The sequence below is a fragment of the Oncorhynchus nerka genome, linkage group LG18, assembly GCF_034236695.1.
Source record: "Oncorhynchus nerka isolate Pitt River linkage group LG18, Oner_Uvic_2.0, whole genome shotgun sequence".
NCBI lineage: Eukaryota > Metazoa > Chordata > Actinopteri > Salmoniformes > Salmonidae > Oncorhynchus > Oncorhynchus nerka.
In genome coordinates this window covers 40901800-40926389 of record NC_088413.1, presented here as the reverse complement: position 1 = coordinate 40926389, position 24590 = coordinate 40901800, and the positions used below count along the sequence as shown (strand labels likewise).

Below are 24590 nucleotides of genomic sequence, written 5' to 3'. Positions count from 1 at the left end.
TGGCACAAGAGTCACTACACCTGATGGGACAAGGACATGCCGGCCGGCCGGCCAAACCCTCCCCTAACTCGGACGATGCTGGGCCAATTGTGCATTGCCTCATGGGTCTCCCGGTCGCGGGTATCAAACTAGCATCTGTAGCAATGCAGTTTGCACTGTGATGCGGTGTCTCCCGGGTGTCCACTGTGCCACTCAGGAGGCTCCATCCACAAAGTTTTTCATGCTTATCAATTGCCTTGCACAAAGTATCAAAATACAACTTAAACATGACTATTAAAGAATTTGATTTAAATGTTAATTGTATTTTTTGATCACAGAAACACCGAGAAAATATGGAAAAAATAAATAAATAATGAAATGTTAATTATATAAAGCAGACTGTGTAATCTTCTGCCAGAGAGTAGCCCCAATCGGCCTGAGACCCAAGTAATACATTTGGGCCAGATAACTCACACTGGAATTGGCCCAAGCTCAATCCCCGCATCCTAGCCATAAGTAATACTGCCTAAAACGGCCCAGACTCGGGCCACATTACCTCGGCCGAGTCTGACTCTCAGCCAAGTGCCCCGACTCTCAGACGGAATCGGCCCAGATTCACTCTGCTAGCTGGGATGCTAAGTAGTTGCAAAGTAGCTAATTAGCTAAAATGCTAAAGTTGTTTGTGATGAGATTAAAACGGGCAACCTTTGGGATGCTAGACCTTCGTTATACTCCCACCCATCCACCACAACAATTTGGTTTTTGCCTTAATTAAGTAACCATCTGTTTTATGTAAATCCCAAATGTAACATATCATACTAATTTGTACTATGCTACGTCTAGTCTATGAGACCAGGCTGCAACCATACGCTCCAAAATGCGATGTGGTTCGACAAGAACACTGACATCTTGCCAAGGCAGAGATGCACGGAGACTCACTCGGACACAGCAGTTGACGCATAAATTCTGGACCAATGGCAGTGGCCAAATGTCATCAAGCCCAACACCTTTTGGTGTTTTGTTTAAAAACGTGCGTGGATAGCCTAGTAAAGGAGCCCTTTGAAGAGATTGTTTGACAATCAGATTAAAACATCATGACTAGTTGTGTTTGTGCCTCTATAAAAAGGTAATACATTTTAAAAGTTAAATGACAAATCTTTACGACTAGGCTCACAGAGATCATATTGAATTAGGCTAATAGAGATTAATTGGGAATCCCATAGGGCGTGTCGCACAATTGGCCCAGCGTCGTTTGGGTTTGGTCGGGGTAGGCCGTCATTGTAAATAAGAATTTGTTCTTAACTGACTTGCCTAGTTAAATAAAGGTAAAAAATGAAATAAATAAAAATGGACGTCCCAAGGAATCCCAGATAGCACGGACCCCACCACTACCGACGCTTCGTCTGCAACAATTCAGGAACTAATGCGCATGCGCGGGACTCCATGCTGTTAGAGGCGAGTCTATGGTAAATATATAAATAGGACTTTGACCTATTATAGTGAGTAGTCACTAGCCTACATGTTCTTAGTCCTCCATAGAGCTTTGCTAAAGACCGATGTGGTTATTGGTGTCGTTTTATTCATGTTATAGGCTATTACATGCTAAAGCAACACAATTGTACATACATTGCAATCTATTGAACCCCATTTGCCAAATACAGTATAGGCTATAGGGCCTATTATGTTTTATCTTTTTTTTAAGAAACACAATTCAAGCTTGAAATTTCCGTGTGGTTTATTTGCACTCAATCATGTGATAAAGAGCTGCAAGAACACATAGGATAAAACAAAACCAAACCTCAGTGAAAACACAGTAGGCTATTCAGCACCAGTGAGGACCTCTTACACTGCAGTCATATCATGTACAGTGTGGTTTGGACTATGGCAAAACAATAAAGTATATTCTTCACAAACAAAGAGTCATATGATATGTTCTCAGTAGCTTACAATGGAACAGTGTCAAGGCAATTTGAAACCCCCAAAAAACATCAGTGGTTTTCGTTGACACAATCTTGAATAAGCATGAATAAGCATGCCGTCCAGTAATATAATGACAGTGCATTGTTGAATGACATTATGACAATAAACACATAACAAACCTGAAGAACTTGCATTTGTACATTTCCATTTCCATTATAATACCCACGATTCAATCAAATTAGATTATGCACTTCTCTTACCCAATCGACAGTGTTACAACATTGGAAGTGTCAACCCAAAAGATATACAAAACTGTCAAATACTTTTCAGTGCAAGACCAGAATTCCCTCAGTGTTGTAACAAACAAAAAAAGAATCCCAAAGACATAAAAGTGTTATGTGCTTAGTAGTTAGTTTGCACATCCTAAAAAGAATCACAATCATAAACATGCTATCTCGAGTAACTGTATATGTGTTTAATGTGAGACTTCTCTTGTGAGAAAAAGGCATTTCCGAGTGAAGCTAGCTAACTTGTCGCTAAACAGACAGAGAAAAGTCAAGAAATATCATATCACCACTTACACATAGAATGATGCTAAATACGAGTCATATCAGTGCCTCACATATCATTTGTTCTATCCCACAACAGACATACAGTAAACACAGCGTAGGTTCATTCACATTGATGGGAGATGAGATGACCAGGAAGGAAGAGAGTGCTACGATATTCAACTCTAAAAAGCAACATAGAAGCTATAACGACTCTGAACTTACTTAGCCTACGTATTTTGATGCCCGATGTCATCCTTAGTTGTTCAGGACTCATGATTATACTTCTGACAGTGCTGTAAAGGGGAATGACATCTTTTCAAATAACATTGTAAGATAAAAACCTTTTTTTGTTGTTTTTGAGTATCAGCTTGCATTTGACTTTTCGTCAAAATTAGACAAATGGAATCACGTTATTTCATGTCAAGTGCTTTGAGATATTGTGTAGTAAATAACTAATCACGTGAATTCATGACTGTTCTGTATTGGTAGAAAAAGTTGTTTTGTTACACATAAAATCATGTAAGGAAAAGGCAGCTAAGTAGTACATGATACAAGTGCAATATTGTAGGTTAAACAGTGAGGTAAACCAATGATCAACTCAACCCCATCCTCCCCTCATCCCCCTAAAACCATTAGTGTATAATGACATTGAGTACTTCCTCTAAAATACATACATTTATCCAAAACAGTCAACTAGCAACTTAGCTACCGTGCAAATTTAGTTTAGATTTGTCAAACATGTGTTAAGCCCAATATTGTTCAGGGTTTGACCATACAGGCAGATATTCCAAGAAATATTAAAATGACATCAATGTCATATGAATGTTACTCAGACCCTGTCGTCATATATACACTAAATACGTGAGTTCGTTTTTTGAAATAACATGTAAGATTTTCTTTTCTTTCTATGCTTTCTGGGTGAACGTAACAAGCCGTTTGTCTTAGTTGACCCTGAACTTTCCTTCAGGTTTCATTCTAATAGAGAACTACAGTAATTGTTTGGTTCTAGAACTCACTACTCTTCCACACAGTTACCAGATGCCACTGGATCGACCACCTGGGGGGGCCAGAATCCTTGCAGAAGATCTCTTTGGGATTTTATCATCAACCTGGGCACCTGGAGAGTTTGATAAAACAAAAAGTGGCAAATAACAATCTGTTAGGTTCACAAAATGTAGCTAATTGTGCATCTTCCCAGTAGAGATTGAAACACATAGATATAGTAGATACTGCATTAGAGCTGGTGGTTAATAAAATTATATAGGCCTTAAGAGGGAGAGATGCAGACATTTAAACGTGTTAACCCTCGCAAGGCTGCAGGCCCAGACGGCATCCCCAGCCGCGCCCTCAGAGCATGCGCAGACCAGCTGGCCGGTGTGTTTACGGACATATTCAATCAATCCCTATACCAGTCTGCTGTTCCCACATGCTTCAAGAGGGCCACCATTGTTCCTGTTCCCAAGAAAGCTAAGGTAACTGAGCTAAACGACTACCGCCCCGTAGCACTCACTTCCGTCATCATGAAGTGCTTTGAGAGACTAGTCAAGGACCATATCACCTCCACCCTACCTGACACCCTAGACCCACTCCAATTTGCTTACCGCCCAAATAGGTCCACAGACGATGCAATCTCAACCACACTGCACACTGCCCTAACCCACCTGGACAAGAGGAATACCTATGTGAGAATGCTGTTCATCGACTACAGCTCGGCATTCAATACCATAGTACCCTCCAAGCTCGTCATCAAGCTCGAGACCCTGGGTCTCGACCCCGCCCTGTGCAACTGGGTACTGGACTTCCTGACGGGCCGCCCACAGGTGGTGAGGGTAGGCAACAACATCTCCTCCCGCTGATCCTCAACACGGGGGCCCCACAAGGGTGCGTTCTGAGCCCTCTCCTGTACTCCCTGTTCACCCACGACTGCGTGGCCATGCACGCCTCCAACTCAATCATCAAGTTTGCGGACGACACAACAGTGGTAGGCTTGATTACCAACAACGACGAGACGGCCTACAGGGGAGGAGGTGAGGGCCTTCGGAGTGTGGTGTCAGGAAAATAACCTCACACTCAACGTCAACAAAACTAAGGAGATGATTGTGGACTTCAGGAAACAGCAGAGGAACACCCCCTATCCACATCGATGGATCAGTAGTGGAGAGGGTAGCAAGTTTTAAGTTCCTCGGCATACACATCACAGACAAACTGAATTGGTCCACTCACACTGACAGCGTCGTGAAGAAGGCGCAGCAGCGCCTCTTCAACCTCAGGAGGCTGAAGAAATTCGGCTTGTCACCAAAAGCACTCACAAACTTCTACAGATGCACAATCGAGAGCATCCTGGCGGGCTGTATCACCGCCTGGTACGGCAACTGCTCCGCCCTCAACCGTAAGGCTCTCCAGAGGGTAGTGAGGTCTGCACAACGCATCACCGGGGGCAAACTACCTGCCCTCCAGGACACCTACACCACCCGATGTTACAGGAAGGCCATAAAGATCATCAAGGACATCAACCACCCGAACCACTGCCTGTTCACCCCGCTATCATCCAGAAGGCGAGGTCAGTACAGGTGCATCAAAGCTGGGACCGAGAGACTGAAAAACAGCTTCTATCTCAAGGCCATCAGACTGTTAAATAGCCACCACTAACATTGAGTGGCTGCTGCCAACACACTGTCATTGACACTGTCCCAACTCCAGCCACTTTAATAATGGGAATTGATGGGAAATGATGTAAATATATCACTAGCCACTTTAAACAATGCTACCTTATATAATGTTACTTACCCTACATTATTCATTTCATATGCATATGTATATACTGTACTCTAGATCATCGACTGCATTCTTATGTCACTAGCCACTTTAACTATGCCACTTTGTTTACTTTGTCTACATACTCATCTCATATGTATATACTGTACTCGATACCATCTACTGTATGCTGCTCTGTACCATCACTCATTCATATATCCTTATGTACATATTCCTTATCCCCTTACACTGTGTATAAGACAGTAGTTTTGGAATTGTTAGTTAGATTACTTGTTGGTTATCACTGCATTGTCGGAACTAGAAGCACAAGCATTTCGCTACACTCGCATTAACATCTGCTAACCATGTGTATGTGACAAATAAAATTTGATTTGATTTGATTTGATTGCAAATTATACAATTCCAAATTGCAAAGTGATGTGTGTGTGTTACCAGAGAGGCTGAAGCTGGACTCATGCAGGTCTCTCTGTCCTCCGTGCTTGGTGTGTGGTCGTGTTGGAGTGTCCCCGTCACATGGTCCACAGTCCTTCTTCCCAGAATTCATCAACGCTACATCTCCTACGTAGGGCTCACGCTCCACGGCCTTCAGGGCCTGACACTGAGAGAGAGACACACACACGTGCACACGAGTAAGCAGAGATGCAAACACAGACACGCACGCACGCACGCGCACACACACACACACACACACACACACACACACACACACACACACACACACACACACACACACACACACACACACACACACATACAATATAATTAGTCTCTGGTTATACACACAGTCATAACACATGAATAATACTTTCGACAATCAAGACAATCTGAAGCAGGTACGGAAAGTGTATGCGATTCAAAGATCACCTTTCATCTGCGGCAAAATTCATAGGTAAAGCAACATTTTCAAATCCACATCCTGTTGATGTCTTTTTAGAATACCTTCTCCCGCTGCACCATCTTCTTGTAGAGGTAGTCAGGGAAGGTTCTGAGAGGATAGAACTTCCCAGAGCCCTCGGAGCACGTGAACACTCCGTTCTCATAGACCAAACGACCACGGCTAATGGTAACCAGTGGGACACCATGGCAGCGAAGACTCTCGTACAGGTTGTAGTCTCCACCCTGCACCTGTGTGTCCACAGAGATGGTCCTGGACACAGAGAAATATATTGTCTTAACACATACAATAGGTTATTGGTCTCGTGTGGCTCAGTTGATAAGAAAAGTATCTGGGTAAGTGGCATATATTATTCTTGTTACTCTATACTGGGGCGGCAGGGTAGCCTAGTGGTTAGAGTGTTGTACTAGTAACTGTAAAGGTTGCAAGTTCAAATCCCCAAGCTGACAAGGTACAAATCTGTCGTTCTGCCCCTGAACAGGCAGTTAACCCATTGAAAATAAGAATTTGTTCTTAACTGACTTGCCTAGTTAAATAAAGGTTAAAAAAATAAATTAAATTAAATTAAAATAAGTACTCTTAGAGCTAAAGGTTCCTGAAATAACCTTTTGGGTTGCCACACCGGCATAATCTTTCTAGTTGAAAAAGGTTCCAAGAGGAACCCCTCTGAAAAGGGTATTCGGGGAACCCCTGTGTAAAGGTTCAAACCGGAATATTTTTGTGATAACATTTTTTTCCTTTTTAATAATATATTGTAGAGGTGTCAGCCTATCAGATAGGAGGCGTGGCTTATTGTAGGCGTGGCTTTCAGGTAGTTATTTTTGGCCACCCGTTAATGTAAATGTCATTCCTGTTCATCATGTTACGTTTGAATACTGTAAATTTGAAAAAGTTATTGAACATTTTTGCATATTACATACTTTTATATAATAATAACATTATTGATTACATATAGTAATAAAGTTGCATAGGCATCTTGAGGAACTCACCTCTGTTAGCCTCATTAACTCTAAATGGTGGCCCAAAAAATATCTATCTGAAAGCCACACCCCTTCTAAGTCACATCTCCACTCCAGGGTTCCCCAGGAACCCATTGCTACATTGAACCATTAAAGATGCCTCCAAGAACCCCTCAACTAACCAAAGGTGCAAATATGAACCGTTTACTAGCAATTAGTCGCCACTAATTCTAAGAGTGTATAAAAGAAAAAACCTTAGCATCCCCCAGAGGGTAAACGGTCGCCGTAGCGGTAGTAGTGAGAAGGGAGGGAGGGAGTGAGGGGACCGTGGATACGGTTACATACCTGGTCCCTTCAGGGTCCCAGACCACCACGTCAGCGTCAGCCCCTGGGATGATCCTACCCTTCCTGGGGTACAGGTTGTAGATCTTAGCTGCGTTGGAGCTGGTCACCGCAACAAAACGGTTCTCGTCCATCTTGCCTCCGACCTACAGTAGCAGAGGGTCAAAATGCTCCATGTCAGAGGGAGCAAACCTGTTATCAACATGTCAAGCACTAAACTCAAACAGCATATGTGTTTGACGAGGACCACGCTCGACAAATATTGCAACAGATACCATGTCCAACGGCAACAAGGTATCACGGTAGTAGTTAGTTACAGCAGTCACAATAGCAGATCCAACCTTTCTGTTGTCTTTCTATACAGCCGTAGATCTTTGCCTAAGTACAAACAGAGATACATCACGTTTGCTTACCACTCCTCTCTCCCAGATGACGCTCATGCGGTCCTGGGTGCCCGGGACTCCGTGGGGGATCTTTGTGAAGTCGTCCTTGCCCATAGCCTTCTGTTTGGTGGTGAAGGGGCGGTGGTCAGACGCCACTACGTTCAGTGTGTCACTATAGCGGGTCAGAGAGAAGGAGGAGAGGATAGGTCAGGGGGAAAATATAGGGAACGCAAATATCAATTCTATTAACTTTGATAACACTGTGTTCAGAGTTTCACTGTTAAAGCCTAATTATTATTTATTTTTTTACCCCCTTTTTCGTGGTATCCAATTGTTAGTAGTTAATGTCTTGTCTCATCGCTACAACTCCCGTACGGGCTCGGGAGAGACGAAGGTCGAGAGCCATGCGTCCTCCGAAACACAACCCAACCAAGCCGCATTGCTTCTTAACACAGCGCGCATCCAACCCGGAAGCCAGCCACACCAATGTGTCAGAGGAAACACCGCACACCTAGCGACCTGGTCAGCGTGCACTGCGCCCGGCCCGCCACAGGAGTTGCTGGTGTGCGATGAGACAAGGATATCCCTACCGGCCAAACCCTCCCTAACCCGGACGATGCTAGGCCAATTGTGCGTCGTCCCATGGATCTCCCCGTCACGGCCAGCTGCGACAGAGCCTGGGCTCGAACCCAGGGTCTCTGGAGGCACTGCATAGATTCAATCCAACACAGATGTATGATTTGGGCACAGCTGTAGAATTTAAAGGCAATTTCCCAGACATCACATTCGCTGAATAAATCACCTTCAGCAGAGTACAAAGGAAATGTGCCCCTCTTACTTCCCAAGTAGACTCATCAGGTAGGTGTGTGTGTGTGGTGTGTGTGTGCTCTTACTTCCCAAGTAGACTCATCAGGTAGGTGTGTGTGTGTGGTGTGTGTGTGCTCTTACTTCCCAAGTAGACTCATCAGGTTGGTGTGTGTGTGTGTGTGTGTGTGTGTGTGTGTGCTCTTACTTTCCCAGTAGACTCATCAGGTAGGTACGTGTGTGTGTGTGTGTGTGTGTGTGTGTGTGTGTGTGTGTGTGTGTGTGTGTGTGTGTGTGTGTGTGTGTGTGCTCTTACTTTCCCAGTAGACTCATCAGGTAGTTGGGTGTGTTTGGGTCCAGGCGTAGAGGAGGAACAGTGACGTAGGCTGCAGCATGGGCCCAGTCCTGATGGTAGTACTGCAGACCGTTCAGCACCGCATGGGCTGTGGTCGTCTCCCCATGGACCACTTTACCTATAGGCATATTATATAGATGGATTTATACATCTCCATATACAGTGCCTTCGGAAAGTATTAAAAAAATTACTCAATCGTTCCCCCTCATCAATCTACACACAATACCCCATAATGACAAAGCAAAAAACAGTTTTTTTTAGAAATATTAGCTAATTTATATAAATATAAAAAACTTGAATATTACATTTACATAAGTATTCAAACCCTTTACTCAGTACTTTGTTGAAGCATCTTTGCCAGTGATTACAGCATTGAGTCTTCTTAGGTATGACGCTACAAGCTTGGCACACCTGTATTTGGGGAGTTTTTCCCATTCTTCTCTGCAGATCCTCTCAAGCTCTGTCAGGTTGGATGGGGAGCGTCGCTGCACAGCTATTTTCAGGTCTCTCCAGAGGTGTTCGATCGGGTTCAAGTCCAGGCTCTGGCTGGGCAACTCAAGGACATTCAGAGACTTGTCCCCAAGCCATTCCAGCATTGTCTTGGCTGTGTGCTTAGGGTCATTGTCCTGTTGTAAGGTGAACCACACCAGTCTGAGGTCCTGAGTGCTTTGGAGCAGGTTTTCATCAAGGATCTCTCTGTACTTTGCTCCGTTCATCTTTGCCTCGATCCTGACTAGTCTTCCCTTCCCTCGGCTGAAAAACAATCCCCACTGCATGATTCTGCCACCAAAGAGTTCAATCTTGGTTTCATCAGACCAGATAATCTTGTTTCTCATGGTCTGAGAGTCTTTAGGTGCATTTTTTCAAACTCCAAGCGGGCTGTCATGTGCCCTTTACTGAGGAGTGGCTTCCGTCTGGCCACTTTACCATAAAGGCCTGATTGGTGGAGTGCTGCAGAGATGGTTGTCCTTCTGGAAGGTTCTCCCATCTCCACAGAGAAACTCTGGAGCTCTGTCAGAGTGACCACCGGGTTCTTGGTCACCTCCCTGACCAAGGCCCTTCTCTCCTGATTGCTCAGTTTGGCCGGGCGGACAGCTTTAGGAAGAGTCTCGGTGGTTCCAAACTTCTTCCATTTAAGAATGATGGAGGCCACTGTGTTCTTGGGGACCTTCAATGCTGCAGATAATCTTTAGGGTAACCTTCCCCAGATCTGTGCCTCGACACAATCCTTTCTCGGAGCTCTAAGGACAATTCCTTCGACCTCCGTGGCTTGGTTTTTGCTCTGACATTCACTGTCAACTGTGGGACCTTATATAGACAGGTGTGTGCCTTTCCAAATCATGTCTAATCAATTGAATTTACCACAGGTGGACTCCTATCAAGTTGTAGAAACAGCTCAAGGATGATCGATGGATACAGGATGCACCTGAGCTCAATTTCGAGTCTCAAAGCAAAAGGTCTGAATACTTATGTAAATAAGGTTTCTGTTTTTTAAATTTTTTTATACATTTTAAAACATTTCTAAAATCGGTTTTCGCTTTGTCATTATGGGGTATCGTGTGTAGATTGCTGAGGATTTTTTTAAATTAATCAATTTTAGAATAAGGCTGTATCGTTACAAAATGTAGAAAAAGTCAAGGGGTCTGAATACTTTCTGAAGGCACTGGACTGTGATGTGTAGTATTGGCCAGTTACTGTAACTAACTAACTAACTAACTAACTAACTAACTGACAGACAGACAGACAGACAGACAGACAGACAGACAGACAGACAGACAGACAGACAGACAGACAGACAGACAGACAGACAGACAGACAGACAGACAGACAGACAGACAGACAAAGACGGGGTTCCAAAAGCACTTGTAGTGAAGATCAGCCCAAGCCAGCAAACCACATGAAAAGTAATCCGCGGTATGCACAGGACAGGATACGACAGGACAGACCAATTCAGGATACGACAGGACAGGATAAGATATGCCTTGGCCTTACCTTGCATCTTGGCTGTGGCAAGCACATCTCCTGCTGACATGCTGGACACGTTGACAAGGTAGATAGGACAGTGGGCCTGAAAGAGAACGACAGAGAGTGAGACAACATGTCTTAGAAAGAGTTTCACCAGAAGAAAACATGCCATATGCAGGACTGGTTCCAGATACTGCAGGGTATTTCGGGGGCAGTTACCATTGTACTGAAGTGCTTGATGATAAAGAGAATGCAACAACTTGACACAGAACACACACTCACCCTATTGGCGATGGTGATCGCCCGATGGGTGGCCTCTGCCTCCAGCTGTGAGAAAGAAAAACCAATCGGATATTGTGTTGAGTTGGTAGGGTCATTACAATATTATGAAGGGCTGATATCTATAACATAGGCACTGGAAATGCTTCACTGGGGAAACAATAAGACAATCGAACTGTAACGGCTATGTCTATGGAGTCATGAAAGAAAAGGGAAGGAGTATGTGTCCATTATGAGCACGGACTACAACAGTAATATATAATAATATCATGAGAATATATGCCATTTAGCAGACGCTTTTATCCAAAGAGTAAAGAGAGTGTCTTACCTCCTCTGGTCTGCTGATCTCAATGCCCTCTGGGCCACTGATTCCCAGGTCCAATGCCTCTTTGGCTCCCTAGAAAACACACAGGAATCCTGGTGTATGTGCCGTATCACTGATAGAAACCGGATGCGCACTAAATATGGCTGACGGTTCAACCATCACGAACGTTGGCTGTCCGTTCAAGTCATTTTAACTCGACGGCAGGGATGGGCAACTTCGATAGGGGTGGGGGCCACAAAAAAACGGGAACTCATCATGATGGGGCGCAATGGTGCTTGGGTCAGTTACAATGCCCCCTCCAAAAAAGTTGCTCTATGGGCTCTGTCTCACCTCTGACCTTACTACACAACAGCCCTAGTCTCCTTTGTGTGAATAAAACTGCTTACTGTGATGACAGTCCCTCTGTCAAACCAGCACCAGTCAGTTTCTCACACTTTTGTCAACTGTTTGTGGCAGCCAATTTCTTACAGTTGGATAGATAAGGGTTTTTAAAAGTAATGAATGATATTAAGCTGACTTTGTCGTATTTCTTTCTGAACAAAGACATGATGGAAGAAAAGTCATTGATGTGGGACTACATATCGAACCAGATTCGGAGACTCACCTCGGCCACTAGTTCTCCGTTCTCAGCGTGTACACGGGCCACGGCCCCGATGTCCTTACAGTTCTGTAGAGCCTGGAAAAGCTCTGAGTCCCTCAGCATGAACAGGTCCTTATAGGCCATGAACATCTGGAACGAGTTGATCCCTTTATCTCTCACCAGGCTCTCCATCTCAGCACGCACCTACAGGTCAGGGGTTAGAGGTCAGAGTTCACCTGAACAAGATGAACACAGTCAGGAGTAGGGCTGTTACAGTGACCGTATTACAGCCGCACCGACGGCCACGAGTCATGACGGCAGTCAAATTGCAAGTGACCGTTTAGTCACGGTAACTAGGCTTCTCCAAGCTCTGATGCTGGTGGTCATTAGTAGCCTACAAAACTTGCTAACTGCCTGGTACTCAGCACTCTATTGTCCCTCTAATCACTCTGACATCAATGCAAATGTAATCGAAAATCTAATCAAACACTTCATGAGAGCCCATGAGCTCATGTTGCTCAACATTTCTATAGGCTATGCAATTGTGTGAGAAAACAGAGTGATGGCCTCTGTTAAAAAGAGGAGGATCCCATCAGCCCTTCTATAGACTAGGCCTACTATATTGTTTTCTCAACTTTCCTAATATTAAGCACATTGCTTCTCTTTTATAACAGGAGTATAGCCTACATGGCTGGCATGAAAATGAACCACGGGAAACACGTTCTCCATACACTATTTAAGTGCATAGATGACATGTATTTTTACCTCCCGCCCCTGTTTCGATTACAGGTGCATGATAATGGTCCATTCTAAATCAAAACCAATTTCACACATATATTATTTTGTATAAGTAAAGATTAAATCAAGAATAGTCTAAATGGGTGACAATATTAGCCTATCACTTATATATTATCACTTATCACTTAAGGCAAGAAACACTGCATGCTTTTTTTATGCAACTTTTTCAAATCATAGTCCCACACCTCATGTAGCTTAGCCCATGGGCCTATATGTTCTGATAAGGTTTGTATCACAACTAAACTGGCCAAATAACTTCTTAAAATGAAGCACATTAATCTGCTATACAATGTGTATAGAGCCTAACTGGCATACATATGCAGTGCGTGAGTTTCAAGTTTGACGAAGATAATTTTGAACCCATAAAAATGCACCTTCATAATAAAAGCATTACATGCATAATTTGTGGTCACTTTAGATAATGGTGTTTTACTGCTAATGCAACATTCGCGCTTATAGCCTACTGCCGTGTGCATTACTGTGCATATAAAGTGAAGAAATAGACTAATAGTTCATCAACATTTTAAGCTAAACGTTCTGATCTGTTGCTTCAGGCTCATTGCTCATTGTCCCAAACATAGTCTGGAACATCTGTCCCAGACTGTGTGGAATATTTATTTATCGCACAGAATAGAACACGTCAACTTTTGTACTATGGGGGATAGTAGATTGACATAGGCTAGTAGTGCTTTTGCTGTTCGTTAGGCCTACCCATCTTGTTGGCTGACGAACAGTAAATGTGGACAGTTCTTCCAATATCTTCAATATGCGCCTCGGAATTGGCGCAGTTGCGTCCCCGACGTGCCTGTCTTCACTTGTTTGTAGCCTGTGAGAAAGACCCGATCACGTGACGGAAAGCCAGCAGTTATTTCCTTGACAATCACAGGCTGACAAAATGGCAGGACCGCCACAGCCTTAGTCAGGAGTCATACCTTTTCATACTATTGTGCCAACCTGAATCGTAGTGTGTTGGCATCGATATTGTCCTTTCAGTGACATTTGCAGCACAGTTCCAGCAACTCTGGCGGATGTGTAACCAGGTCAGTGCAGTACAGATCTTAGCTCAGTTAAATGAAACGGGTATGAAAACACCAGTTATCAAGGGAGTGTGACAGTTACCTTGGGCCCCCACCAGGTGACCCCCATATGCAGGGCGTAATCGCAGCAGGCTTTATTGTCGGCCTTGGAGCGGGCCTTCTCGTAGGCTTCCAGTAGAGATTCATTCTTCTCTGGTAATACATGTCCTATAACCATGGTGGTACCTCCAGCCAGGGCTGCCTGTTGACAGAACCACCAGTATCTCAGATCAGAGAAGAGACAGACATTAAAAGGATGGATACCATTTTACATAAAGGTATATTATACTGAACAAAAATAGAAACGTAACCTGTTGGTCCCATGTTTCACGAGGTGAAATATACTTATTTTCCCTTCCATACGCACTAAAATAGTATTTCTCTCAAATTTTGAGCACATGCCCAGCAACTTGAGGAGTATTTCTGTCCGTAATAAAGTACTTTTGTGGGGAATGACTCATTCTTATTGGCTGGGCATGGCTCCCCAGTGGGTGGGCCTATGCCCTCCAAGGCCAGCCATGGCTGTGCCCCTGCCCAGTCATGTGAAATCCATAGTTTAGGGCCTAATGAATTTATTTAAATTGACTGATTTCCTTATCTGATCTGTAACTCAGTAAAATTTTGAAATTGTTGCATGTTGTATTTATATTGCTGTTCAGTATAGGTACGACGTTACATTAAGAAATACTTTATAAAAGTGTTTGTAAATGGTTTATATAAGTAGGAGGACACCGAGACACAACACATTTAAGTATCGCTAGGCAAAGGCTCCATAATGATGTCTGGTCTGGTTAATTAATGCCAATGACAGTATAGGGTTAATACATGCATCCATTATTCTCTATAAATTCCGGGGGCGAGACATAATTAACATGCCAACATACCTCAGGTTGAAAACCAACAGTAAAAGGTGTCAATTACCCCTAATGTTTATTTACTGGATGGGAGGTGAAAAACATCCATCAGTAACTAGATCAGAACATGGGAAGGGGACTGGGAGATAATGAAAAGATATTACAGAGCATGATGGTGGTCAGTGAGCTAATGTATATCAAGGAACTGTCAGTCCTTTCATTGTTTAGTACACTATCAATCAGCTATCCATTCAGGGCTGTTTACATCTGAAGCAAAGGCAGACGTACTAGATCGAAGATGTAGTAACGAGGAACACATTGTATGGCCCGTCGAGATAGTAAAACTGATATATATATATATATATATATCCCAGAGATTCCAAGGTATGAAAGCTTGACTACTGCTCCATTACATATTTGTGAGTGTACTAAATCCTTACAAAACCAGGTTGATACTGATGTGAACAACAAATACATTCTATATGAAATCTTTCTAAATACTTGTAGTCTGTTACTAAGTGAATGCTCCAAAGAGCATCTTCGAGTCAGCTGACCCTAGAGAGAGTGGAGTACTGTCTGTTAAGGATTGGGGGTGTGTCTAGTGTGTTGGAGAACTATTGTCTTCAAGCACAATAGCCTGAGTGAAAATGCTTCGCAGCAGTCTTTGCAGCAGCCCGACGGTAGCCATGGAAACAGAAACTGATCTGCATTTGTCTCTGTACTCTAGCCGGGCAGCACGGCAGCAGCTGCCCGGCTAGACAGATCCGCCAACCCCAGTAGAGCAGAAAGATAACATCTCCTTGGCTAGCTTGTCGTTTATGCCTAAAAACACAGCTATGTTCTCAGACTCTATATGTCATCTCTGGGTGGTAGAGAATAGAGAATGATGATTGATGAGTCATGCATGCCCTGAGGTGATCTGGGATAGCCCCAGTCTCAGTGTGTGACCCTCCACCATTTTCTCTCTCTCTCCCCTGTCTCATTCTCTTTCTCATTCTATCTTTGTCTGTCTGTCTGTCAGTCTGTCTCTCTCGCTCTCTCTCTCTCTCTCTCTATCCCTGTAGCATCTTCTCTCGCTCTCATCTGTCTCTCATTCTTTTTCTCATTCTCTCTTTGTCTCACTCTCTCTATCTATCTCTCTGTCTGTCTCTCCCTATCTATCGCTCGCTATCCCTCCACCATCTTCTCTCTCCAGTCTGTTCAGTGCCCTGCTGTGCTGACTGCATCAGGAGTCAGCACACCCTGCTACAGCTTCCACAGCTTTCTGCCACATTATCTATATAAATAATTTATGTGGTAGGTGAGATATGTAATAAAATAAAATAAAGATGACTCAGAATAATGGAGAATATTATATAATAAATAACCTGAGTCAGCAGCCTTATGTATCCACTATCTTTGTCTAAATCAAAGCAGCATCTCTGAGTCTGAACCACGCCCAGTTTATTACTGTAGTAGCTCTCTGAATATTTCTTGGTCTCAACCCCTAGCTCCTAGCTACTTCTGTAGATCAAAGAGTAATTACTTGGTAATTTGGTAATTACTTCAACGTGCCTTCTGATAGGCTGAGAGGGGTTTTGGCCATAGGGCCTATCGTTTACACTTTTCATAATCTTTCACATCTACAGGACAGGAGTGTCTAGGGATGAGGGAATGAGGGGCTAGGGCAGTGGGCAAATATTTGGCTCGAGGGTCACATCAGGATTTTGAAATTCAACGGAGGGCCGCATTTTTTGGGGGGGACCAATTGTTTGTTAAAATCAATTGGCGGGGGCCTCCCGAGTGGCGCAGCGGTCTAAGGCACTGCATCGTAGTGCTTGAGACGTCACTACAGACTCGGGTTCGAGTTTCCTCTGACATATTGGAGCGGCTGGCTTCTGGGTTAAGAGGGCATTGTGTCAAGAAGCAGTGTGGCTTGGCTGGGTCGTGTTTTTGGAGGACGCACGGCTCTCGACCTTCGCCTCTCCTGAGTTCGTACGGGAGTTGCAGCAATGGGACAAGACTGTAACTACCAATTGGACACCACGAAATTGGTGGGGGGGGGGGGGGGAATGATGTCTTGCGGACTGGATTGAAGTGTCCGGCGGGCCAGGCATACTGGGAAGATGAGTTTATTTAGTTGCCACTGGGTTACCGGGAGAGGAAAATATGTTTGCCAGATGGTCGTTTCCCACTAGACTGGGCCAATTATTGTGTATTAAATGGTACATACTAATTATGTATCTGTTTTTCCAGTTCAGTTCAATGACCTACCATATTAGTATAATGTATTACTAAATTCCCAGAGGGTATTGTAATAATGACATCATTGCAACCATTTTGCTTCCACTGGGATTTGAATTGCTGTAACTGAGTAATTGGCATTGCTAGACAGACCTTGCCACAGGTTTCTACCAAAATACACACATAAGGAGAGTAATGCCAGAGTCCTAAAGCACCAGCCCTTTTTAATCAATGAACCAACCAATCAAATGTGATTGACCCAGCCCCCTTTTTGCAACCACATATCACAAGGTTTTGTTCAGTAACCCTGCCTTAATCTCCAGAGCATCGGCAGCACAGTGGCAAAGAAAATCTCCCTAGAAGGAAGAAACCTGGAGAGGAACCAGAATCAGATGAGAGACCCATCCTGCACTGGGCTATACTGAGGGTTACTGAGGGTAATGCCAGTGTCGTTAAGCATGGTACTTCCTCTCAACCTCACGGACAGTCGTAGAAAAGCTGTAGATCATTCGTACCTTGGTGCCGCTATAGTAGTCGTCTACGGTGGTAGCGTTCATGAAACTCTGCTGCAGGTGCACGCTGGTGTCAATCCCCCCGGGGAGGACCAGTTTCCCAGAGGCGTCAATCACCTTGGCCCCTCCTGGGATCATCAGCCCCTCCCCCACCTGCTGGATGATGCCGTTCTCAATGTACACATCCGCCTCCTGCGTGACGTCATCGTTCACCACCTGGTGTCAAAAGGGAGAAAAGAGCAAACAGGTGTTGGACAGACGAAAATGCATAAATGAAACAGGTAATAGTTTTGTAATGCTTCACAGTCATTTATTTTAGACGAACATGTAACAGCCCAACAACAACAGTCAACACACCCACCTTGCCGCCCTTGATTAGGATCCTGGTTGTCGCTGAACTGGAAGACATGATGGCTCTGGAAGAGAGAGATTAGAAGTGAAGGGTTGGACAAAAACACTACCATGCTTTTCTCATTTGTGGTGCAGGGAGTTACAGCCCCAAAATTGATATTGTAGAAGAAAAAATATTTTTTAAGACTTCTGCATATTTTCTCAGGAAGAGAGACAAGCAGACAAAAAAAACAAAAAAAAACGTTTCACTCTCATGGAGAACGGTATTAGTTTCTGACCAGTTATACCACCTCAACTACAACTAGGCAGACAAGCTATGGTACCACTTACTGTCATTGGCATTGCATTCAGATGTGAGGAGGCAGTGACCCACTGAAGAACACAAATGAATTGCTGTGTTCTAAAACAAGCTATAGCACAATAAACATTGTGTTCTCAACTTGGCATGGCCAGGCTGCTGTGACATCAACGAAAGGGCCTGAGGCGGTGTCTGTCACTGAGTATGACCAAACATCCCTTAGCTTAGGTGTCCGTCTAGCTGCCTGCCTGCCTGGACTAAAAGTGTTCAACAAGTCACACACTGGTTCACACTTTTCATCCATAACCATCATTTTTTCCCCCTCCCTTCTAAAAACGAAATGTAGCACATTATAAAGTAAACCTCTCATACATATTGTAGAAGTGTGCTGTGGTACGAGACATAGAGGAATTTCTTATCGCATCCGAACGTTTAAAATATTTCAATATTCCAATACTATAATCTTTCTTGGATTAATATGAATAAAATGATAAATATCCCCCAGGCACTCCTCCTCTTTATGTGTGTGTGTCTAGGTGGGTGTGGGAGTGGTAATGTATGTGACAGTGTGGGTGAGGCAGCCAGCAAGTTTACCACATGCTCTCTATCCTCATGGGTCCAGATTCGGAGCTGAGATCATCTATATAAAACGATGACATCTTGCACATGAATGCTCAGACTCAGATCAAGGTCAACTGTAAAGGCAAGACAGCTGATGTCTAAAATGTCATATCATGTTCATTTTCAAAGGTGGGAGGAAGGGAATATGCACCAACCATTGGTTATCCATCACTTCCACTGACCCACATCTGGGGGTGTTCTAGGAGTGTTATAGGATTTAGGATTAATGAATGAATGAAGCTACAACAATATGCCTTTCATGGGTAGAATAGAAACAAATAGTCTACAGGCTACCTAAAAAAAGAATCGACTCATTTTAGGGTGGAGCACAACTCATCAGTCTAGGCTAGCGCACAAAATAAAAGGAAGGCAGTCTTCTGTAGCTAAAATAATTGTCGGAGCTAAATCTATTACTATTACAAACAGCGTTTAGCATAATTCACACAAAATTGACACAAACCTGGAAATTACAGTAGCCAACGTAGATATTTATTTGGAAAATTGATCATGGAGTTTGAAACGTCCCAAATAGATTCCCTCATAAAGTATAGCCATTTCAAGGTTTATAGCCTAAACCTGTTATAGGCTAGTCTGTAACAAATACGGACAGGACACACATGTCATTTACTAAGGTTTTAAATCACTATGTAAATAGATCTAAAATGATAAATTCCACATCCCACTTGACACAAAGAAACACCGGCCTTCATCCCTCAGGATACATAACCGACCCAGAAAACGGTTTCCAAAACCCTCCTACCCTCCCCATGATGACGGAACACTCCATAATAAATCACCCTCTTCCATCCCACCGCCTAAAGATCATGTTGCACTTGCATCGTAGTAATCGATGGGCCAAATTCATAGCAAGTGTAATTGGATAGTTATAGCATTTAGCCTATGTCCCCAGTCCGAGTTCAATATACCGTCTGCCGGTATGATCATGGAGGTTCTAATTTCGACTACCCCCCCCCCTCCTCACACACACAAAAAAAAACAATGGCATGAAAGGAATCAGGATGGCAAAATCAGAAATGAAAAATACGCAGTCAGGTCTCCGGGTAGCAATCCCTTTACAGACATTCAGCCATTCGGCATAAGAAACAAAGTATCCACATAAAAGCAAGCATCCGTGTCTAGGGACGATCCATACACCCGCATAGTCTGGGCCCTCAAATCGAAGCCTCTTCACATAATTCTTAGTAAATAGCCTATCAGTACGCTACAAAGTTGCACATCTCAATCGCGCTCCACATACCTCTCCTAAAGGCCTACGGCTCCAAAACGCCTTTTCGGTTACTTTATGATAGACTACAACTGCACCAATCCGTTGAATGAGACGAACACTTGCTGCAGCCAGGGGCAGATGCTTCACTCTGAATCCAGCCTGCTCAACCTCAGGTCGCAGCATCCAAGTCCGTGCGACGTGCAGACGCTCCAATCACCGATAGGGAACGCAGACTCGGTCACCAGATTAACCAATTACTTTGCACTTCAGGCGTGTCCATTTGGAAGGAGCTGTACCATTGTGGGAGGAACAGGGTGTGAACTGTGATTACAGGAAAGGAAAGATCATGGATAAAGCAAGGAGCTCATATAATCACTAGCCTATAAATTACAATACACAGTATTTCTCAATAATTCATTAAGTATACTATTCAGATGTGCGGTTTGTGTAATCGTTATGAAGACAAGAGAACACATTAGGCTATAATAAACACTACAAACAGTATTATTATTATTAGTAGCAATCATTAAATGTGTGAGCAAATGCAGGGTGATGTGAGCAAAAGCAGAACTAACAAACTACTACTACCTTTTATACTGTTAAAAGAAAGTCATTTTTAAAGATTGTAAAGCAGTTTAAAAAGTAGGATTTAGCTATAACTTTAGTATCGATGTTCAACACGGTGTTATTATGTTGCCAAGGAACCTGATCAATAGTGATAAGATTTTGTATCGTTCAATTTATTCTTGGTACAGGTGAAGAACAACAGGAGCTATCATATTTTTGCACAAAAACAATACATTTATTCAAGTGTTCTCCAGCACAAATACATAAAGGAGCCGTTTTCTTCTTTCTGGGTACTAAAACATAAGTATTGGGTAAAGGGTGGAGAATGACTGCTACATTTGATCATCTTAAAGAAGAAAAACATAGGCCATAAAACAGGTAATATGACACAAAAGAAGAAGCCACACAGACTGAGCGCCAACTAACAGTATCACTGGATTATAGAACTGACCTGTCTGAAACAGTGAAATGGCATGGTGAGCATCCCAAATGGCACCCTATTCACTATATATGGCACCCTATGGGCCTTTGCCAAAAGTAGTGCACTGCAAAGGGAACAGGGTGCCATTTGGGACATAACATTTGCCAATAATAACAAAAGCATCAAATCAAGAAACGACAATTGAAAACAAGACATGGAAGATAGGATATTATGGCATGGAATGTAGGATTAAGAAGCAATGCGAATGCCAAGTTTTAAGCATACATTATGCATTATGCTACAGTAAAAGTTCTTACCGAAATGTTTACCTTTTTTTTTTTGTTATTTCCCATTACGGAGTACATGGTTTCCCCCCACAGATAAGCACCAATCAACTACAGCAATTTCTAGTCTAAAACAATATAGGAAACTCATAATTTATTATTCACAATTTTTTCAAGTACAAAGTTAAAATGCCTTTGTTAATATATGCATCATATGAGAGTGAAATAATAGTGCTCTTCAATCATTACTGTAAGGAACTTAAAAACAGTCATTGTCAAGACAAGTTTTATTTATCTTCCAAACAAATATATTTTTTCTTGATTAGATAAAATTTTTAGCACCGTCAGAAACACCTACAATCCCTCTTTATAGTTCTTTAAAGAAACTAAAGCAACAGAAAAACAACAACAACCAACATTATGTAGGGCTGTGCAGTGAAGTATAGACCGTTCCACCTTAAAGCTGTCATTATTAGGCTACTGTTAAGATCACGTGACACATTTCAACTGGATTCGCTCAGAACATTGGAAAACAAAACAAATGAACAGTACTAGAAGGCAAGACTTGGAGTCTACCCACCTCTAATGTTTCATAGCTTATTTTGATGAAATTGGTTCAATTTGACTTGATTACATTTTTTTGCGCTCTTCTTCCAATTCCATGATATATATTAGCAAAGAATTATATTTGTACATCTCATAGGTAATAAAAAGAAAAGAGAAAGACGAACCAAAACCAGCAACAGGAAAACTCTATGTACAAAATGTACATATGGTCATTTGCTATACAGAAGGGGAATTCATGTCAACACAACGCACAAGAATTCCTGCGAACCCAATGTGTGAAGTTCAACTAAAACGGTGGCACGGATACAGTAAGGTCACTTAAGAACTTAATCATGTATGAAACTACATTTATGAAATTAAGTCATATTGAATATTTTCGTTGGGACATTGGTAAGTCATAATCTCTGCTCTTTTTTTTGGGGGGGGGGGGGGGGGGGGCACTGTTCAATTTTCAGTTATTGACAAACTCATTTCCAAATCTTCCACATTCAAGGTCATAATAATTCAGATCATCAGAAAATGCAGATTTGAAATGTAATCCAAGTTTGGGTAATAATCGTTTGAATAGCTCTCTCTCCTTCGACTCTCGAAATATTCCCCATCTAAATCCTACAATCGTAATAGAAATAGACACATTCTTTTTCATCCGGAGGATGACACTGAATTACTGCTTTGAACAGAAGACAATATGGTAACGGAGCACATGAATCATTTTCAATTAAATCTACTGTACATTGAGTAGCAATCAATAATTCAATCGTTTCCATGGATACGCCACTCTAATAATCCATTATTTCACCTCTATTGGCACAGCCCTACGGTATAGAAAACATACTGTATTACACAATGGTAAAACAGTTCACCTCATAAAAACAAAAACAATCATTTCACAAGAAAAAAAACAAGAAATGTTTCTAATACTAAAGGAAAAAAAAGAAGTATACATATAAAAAGTGCTTTATAATGTTGGTAAAACAGCACAAAATTGCTATAAAACGGTAGAAGAGCATTGTGAAGCCGCACCATATTGTTTGAAGACTTGCACCTGACAGTATCTACTATCTAGTTTGCAGGGGTGAGAAGGGAAGGGAGAGTCTTTACTTGGTTGTGGAAACACCAGGGCAGCCACACTCCCTCCAGTCCACCGACCATGCTCACTAACAGTTGTACAGTAATGACATGGGTCAGGATGAAACTACAAAAAAAGTAGTTCACCACAGACCTTGGATCAATATTTTTGTTTTGTTTTTTGTAACTACAGAAAACATCACTGCCCATGTGGCTAGCTTCATTTTGTGTTTGTGCAGAGTCTGACACGGGCAGGCACGGGGGCCTGAGTTTGCGTGTCGCAAGGCTTGAAAAATGATTGAAAAAGCACCAGTACAATTTTTTGTTTAAAAAAAAAGCTGTAAAACATAGGAAAGAGGAGGATATGGCATGCTATTCTGCAGTCGTCTGCCACCACGCCGTATTTTATCGCCACTTTGAAGTCATTTAAAGTTATTAAGATAGCACATAACTTCTTTAAGTGTGAAAACATCACACTGAAAAAACAACTTTCCAGGCAATGTCCCCCCCCCCCCCCCATCTTGTCTAAAGTGTAGTGCCTGTGCCACATGGACTGTGATGTTTCCTATTGTCTCGAAGCACCATGGTATTGTAACCATTTTACAGTAGTACCTTAACCTTCAGTTAACTGTGTATATAAACTGTAAACAAAGAGGTATATGTGATCTGGTGTTTTGGATTCATTAAGACAGCTTTCTGTGACACTGAAGAAAATCACCCTTATTCACTTTAGCTCTGCAAGGCTCAGGAGGTGGACTGCTTCGTCCACTTCAGATAGAGGCCAAAACAAAATCATGCCTACACAGCCAAAACCATTCACATAACATACTGTACACACAGTATGATAAACTCTTATCTTTCAGATCTTTTCCAATCACCCAATCCTAGTCTTTATTTAAAAAATAAAAAAAACTTTTAAAAAAATCACACAGATCCTAGTTTCTTCTTCCTCAGTGCCTTGAGAAGAAAGCCTTGTCTCAAGTATAGCTTGCACAAATAAATCAATAAAAAAAATACTGGATAACACTGCTAAAAAGGTCAAATGACATATACAAATTAAATAGAATAAGAAGTACATTTCAAAATACAAGAAATAATGTGAAATATCTACTCTGATGATGTTTTGCTTGCCTGAGAAATGATACCAGGAAGTAGTATAATTTCACCACAACTCTTGTTTCTAGTTACAACAACAGTTATATGTTTGTGGTGGTTTCTAAGCCAAGTCTTGTTAAACACAGGCAAAGTACTCTTTGAGTGGTGCAAACAAGTGACGGATGACCGGTACACTCCACGACCTTCCCAGAAGCCTTTGCCTGGCCAGCCGACTCATGTTGGACACGTCTGTGTAATGGACAGGGAAGCCAAACACCCTGGGGAAGGAGACAGTAACCAGACAGCCACCAGAGGGAACAAGAGACAGACAGACAGAGCAGGAGACAGACCGACAGATACACTTGAGAATTAATGACATATAAAATGGCGCTATATTTAAATGTGAGATTAACTTTTAAGTTTGGAATTATATCTATGACTTCCTGTAAGAGAATCATTTGAATAATAATGAGGTATCCCATTGGGAAAAACTGCTTGTAATAACGTCATTTAAT

The 24590-nt window shown here is 42.5% G+C and overlaps 2 protein-coding genes across 7 annotated transcripts in view; both read right to left on the bottom strand.

Annotated features, from left to right (window-relative positions):
* Positions 1-1696: 1696 nt before the first annotated feature.
* LOC115145937 (dihydropyrimidinase-related protein 5-like) lies at positions 1697-20758 on the bottom strand. Its single transcript, XM_029687616.2, has 14 exons — positions 20104-20758; positions 17937-17991; positions 17579-17791; positions 14030-14188; positions 12137-12316; positions 11536-11604; positions 11211-11255; positions 10956-11031; positions 8925-9081; positions 7835-7976; positions 7425-7567; positions 6165-6372; positions 5658-5823; positions 1697-3567 (listed from the first exon to the last, which is right to left on the bottom strand). Exons 2-14 carry the CDS (start codon positions 17982-17984, stop codon positions 3482-3484), a joined length of 1692 nt encoding a protein of 563 aa, XP_029543476.2. The 5' UTR covers positions 17985-17991; positions 20104-20758; the 3' UTR covers positions 1697-3481.
* A 1579-nt stretch (positions 20759-22337) lies between these two features.
* LOC115145935 (DNA (cytosine-5)-methyltransferase 3A-like) overlaps positions 22338-24590 on the bottom strand; it is a 52164-nt gene continuing 49911 nt past the window's right edge. For all 6 annotated transcript variants that reach the window (XM_029687614.2, XM_065004095.1, XM_065004094.1 and 3 more), the window contains one exon: positions 22338-24353. In XM_029687614.2, the coding sequence (XP_029543474.2) occupies positions 24212-24353 (142 nt within the window). In that variant the 3' untranslated portion in view covers positions 22338-24211. The remainder of the gene's footprint in view (positions 24354-24590) is intronic.

Bases quoted from the DNA above. Each gene is read 5' to 3' on its own strand.
- LOC115145937 (XM_029687616.2), bottom strand. From the start codon at position 17,984: ATGTCTTCCAGTTCAGCGACAACCAGGATCCTAATCAAGGGCGGCAAG. The intron at 11,256-11,535 runs GTAAGACACTCT...TCTTTCTCACAG, and splicing joins AGATCAGCAGACCAGAGGAG to CTGGAGGCAGAGGCCACCCA. The intron at 3,568-5,657 runs GTAACACACACA...CAAACTCTCCAG, and splicing joins GTCCAGCTTCAGCCTCTCTG to GTGCCCAGGTTGATGATAAA.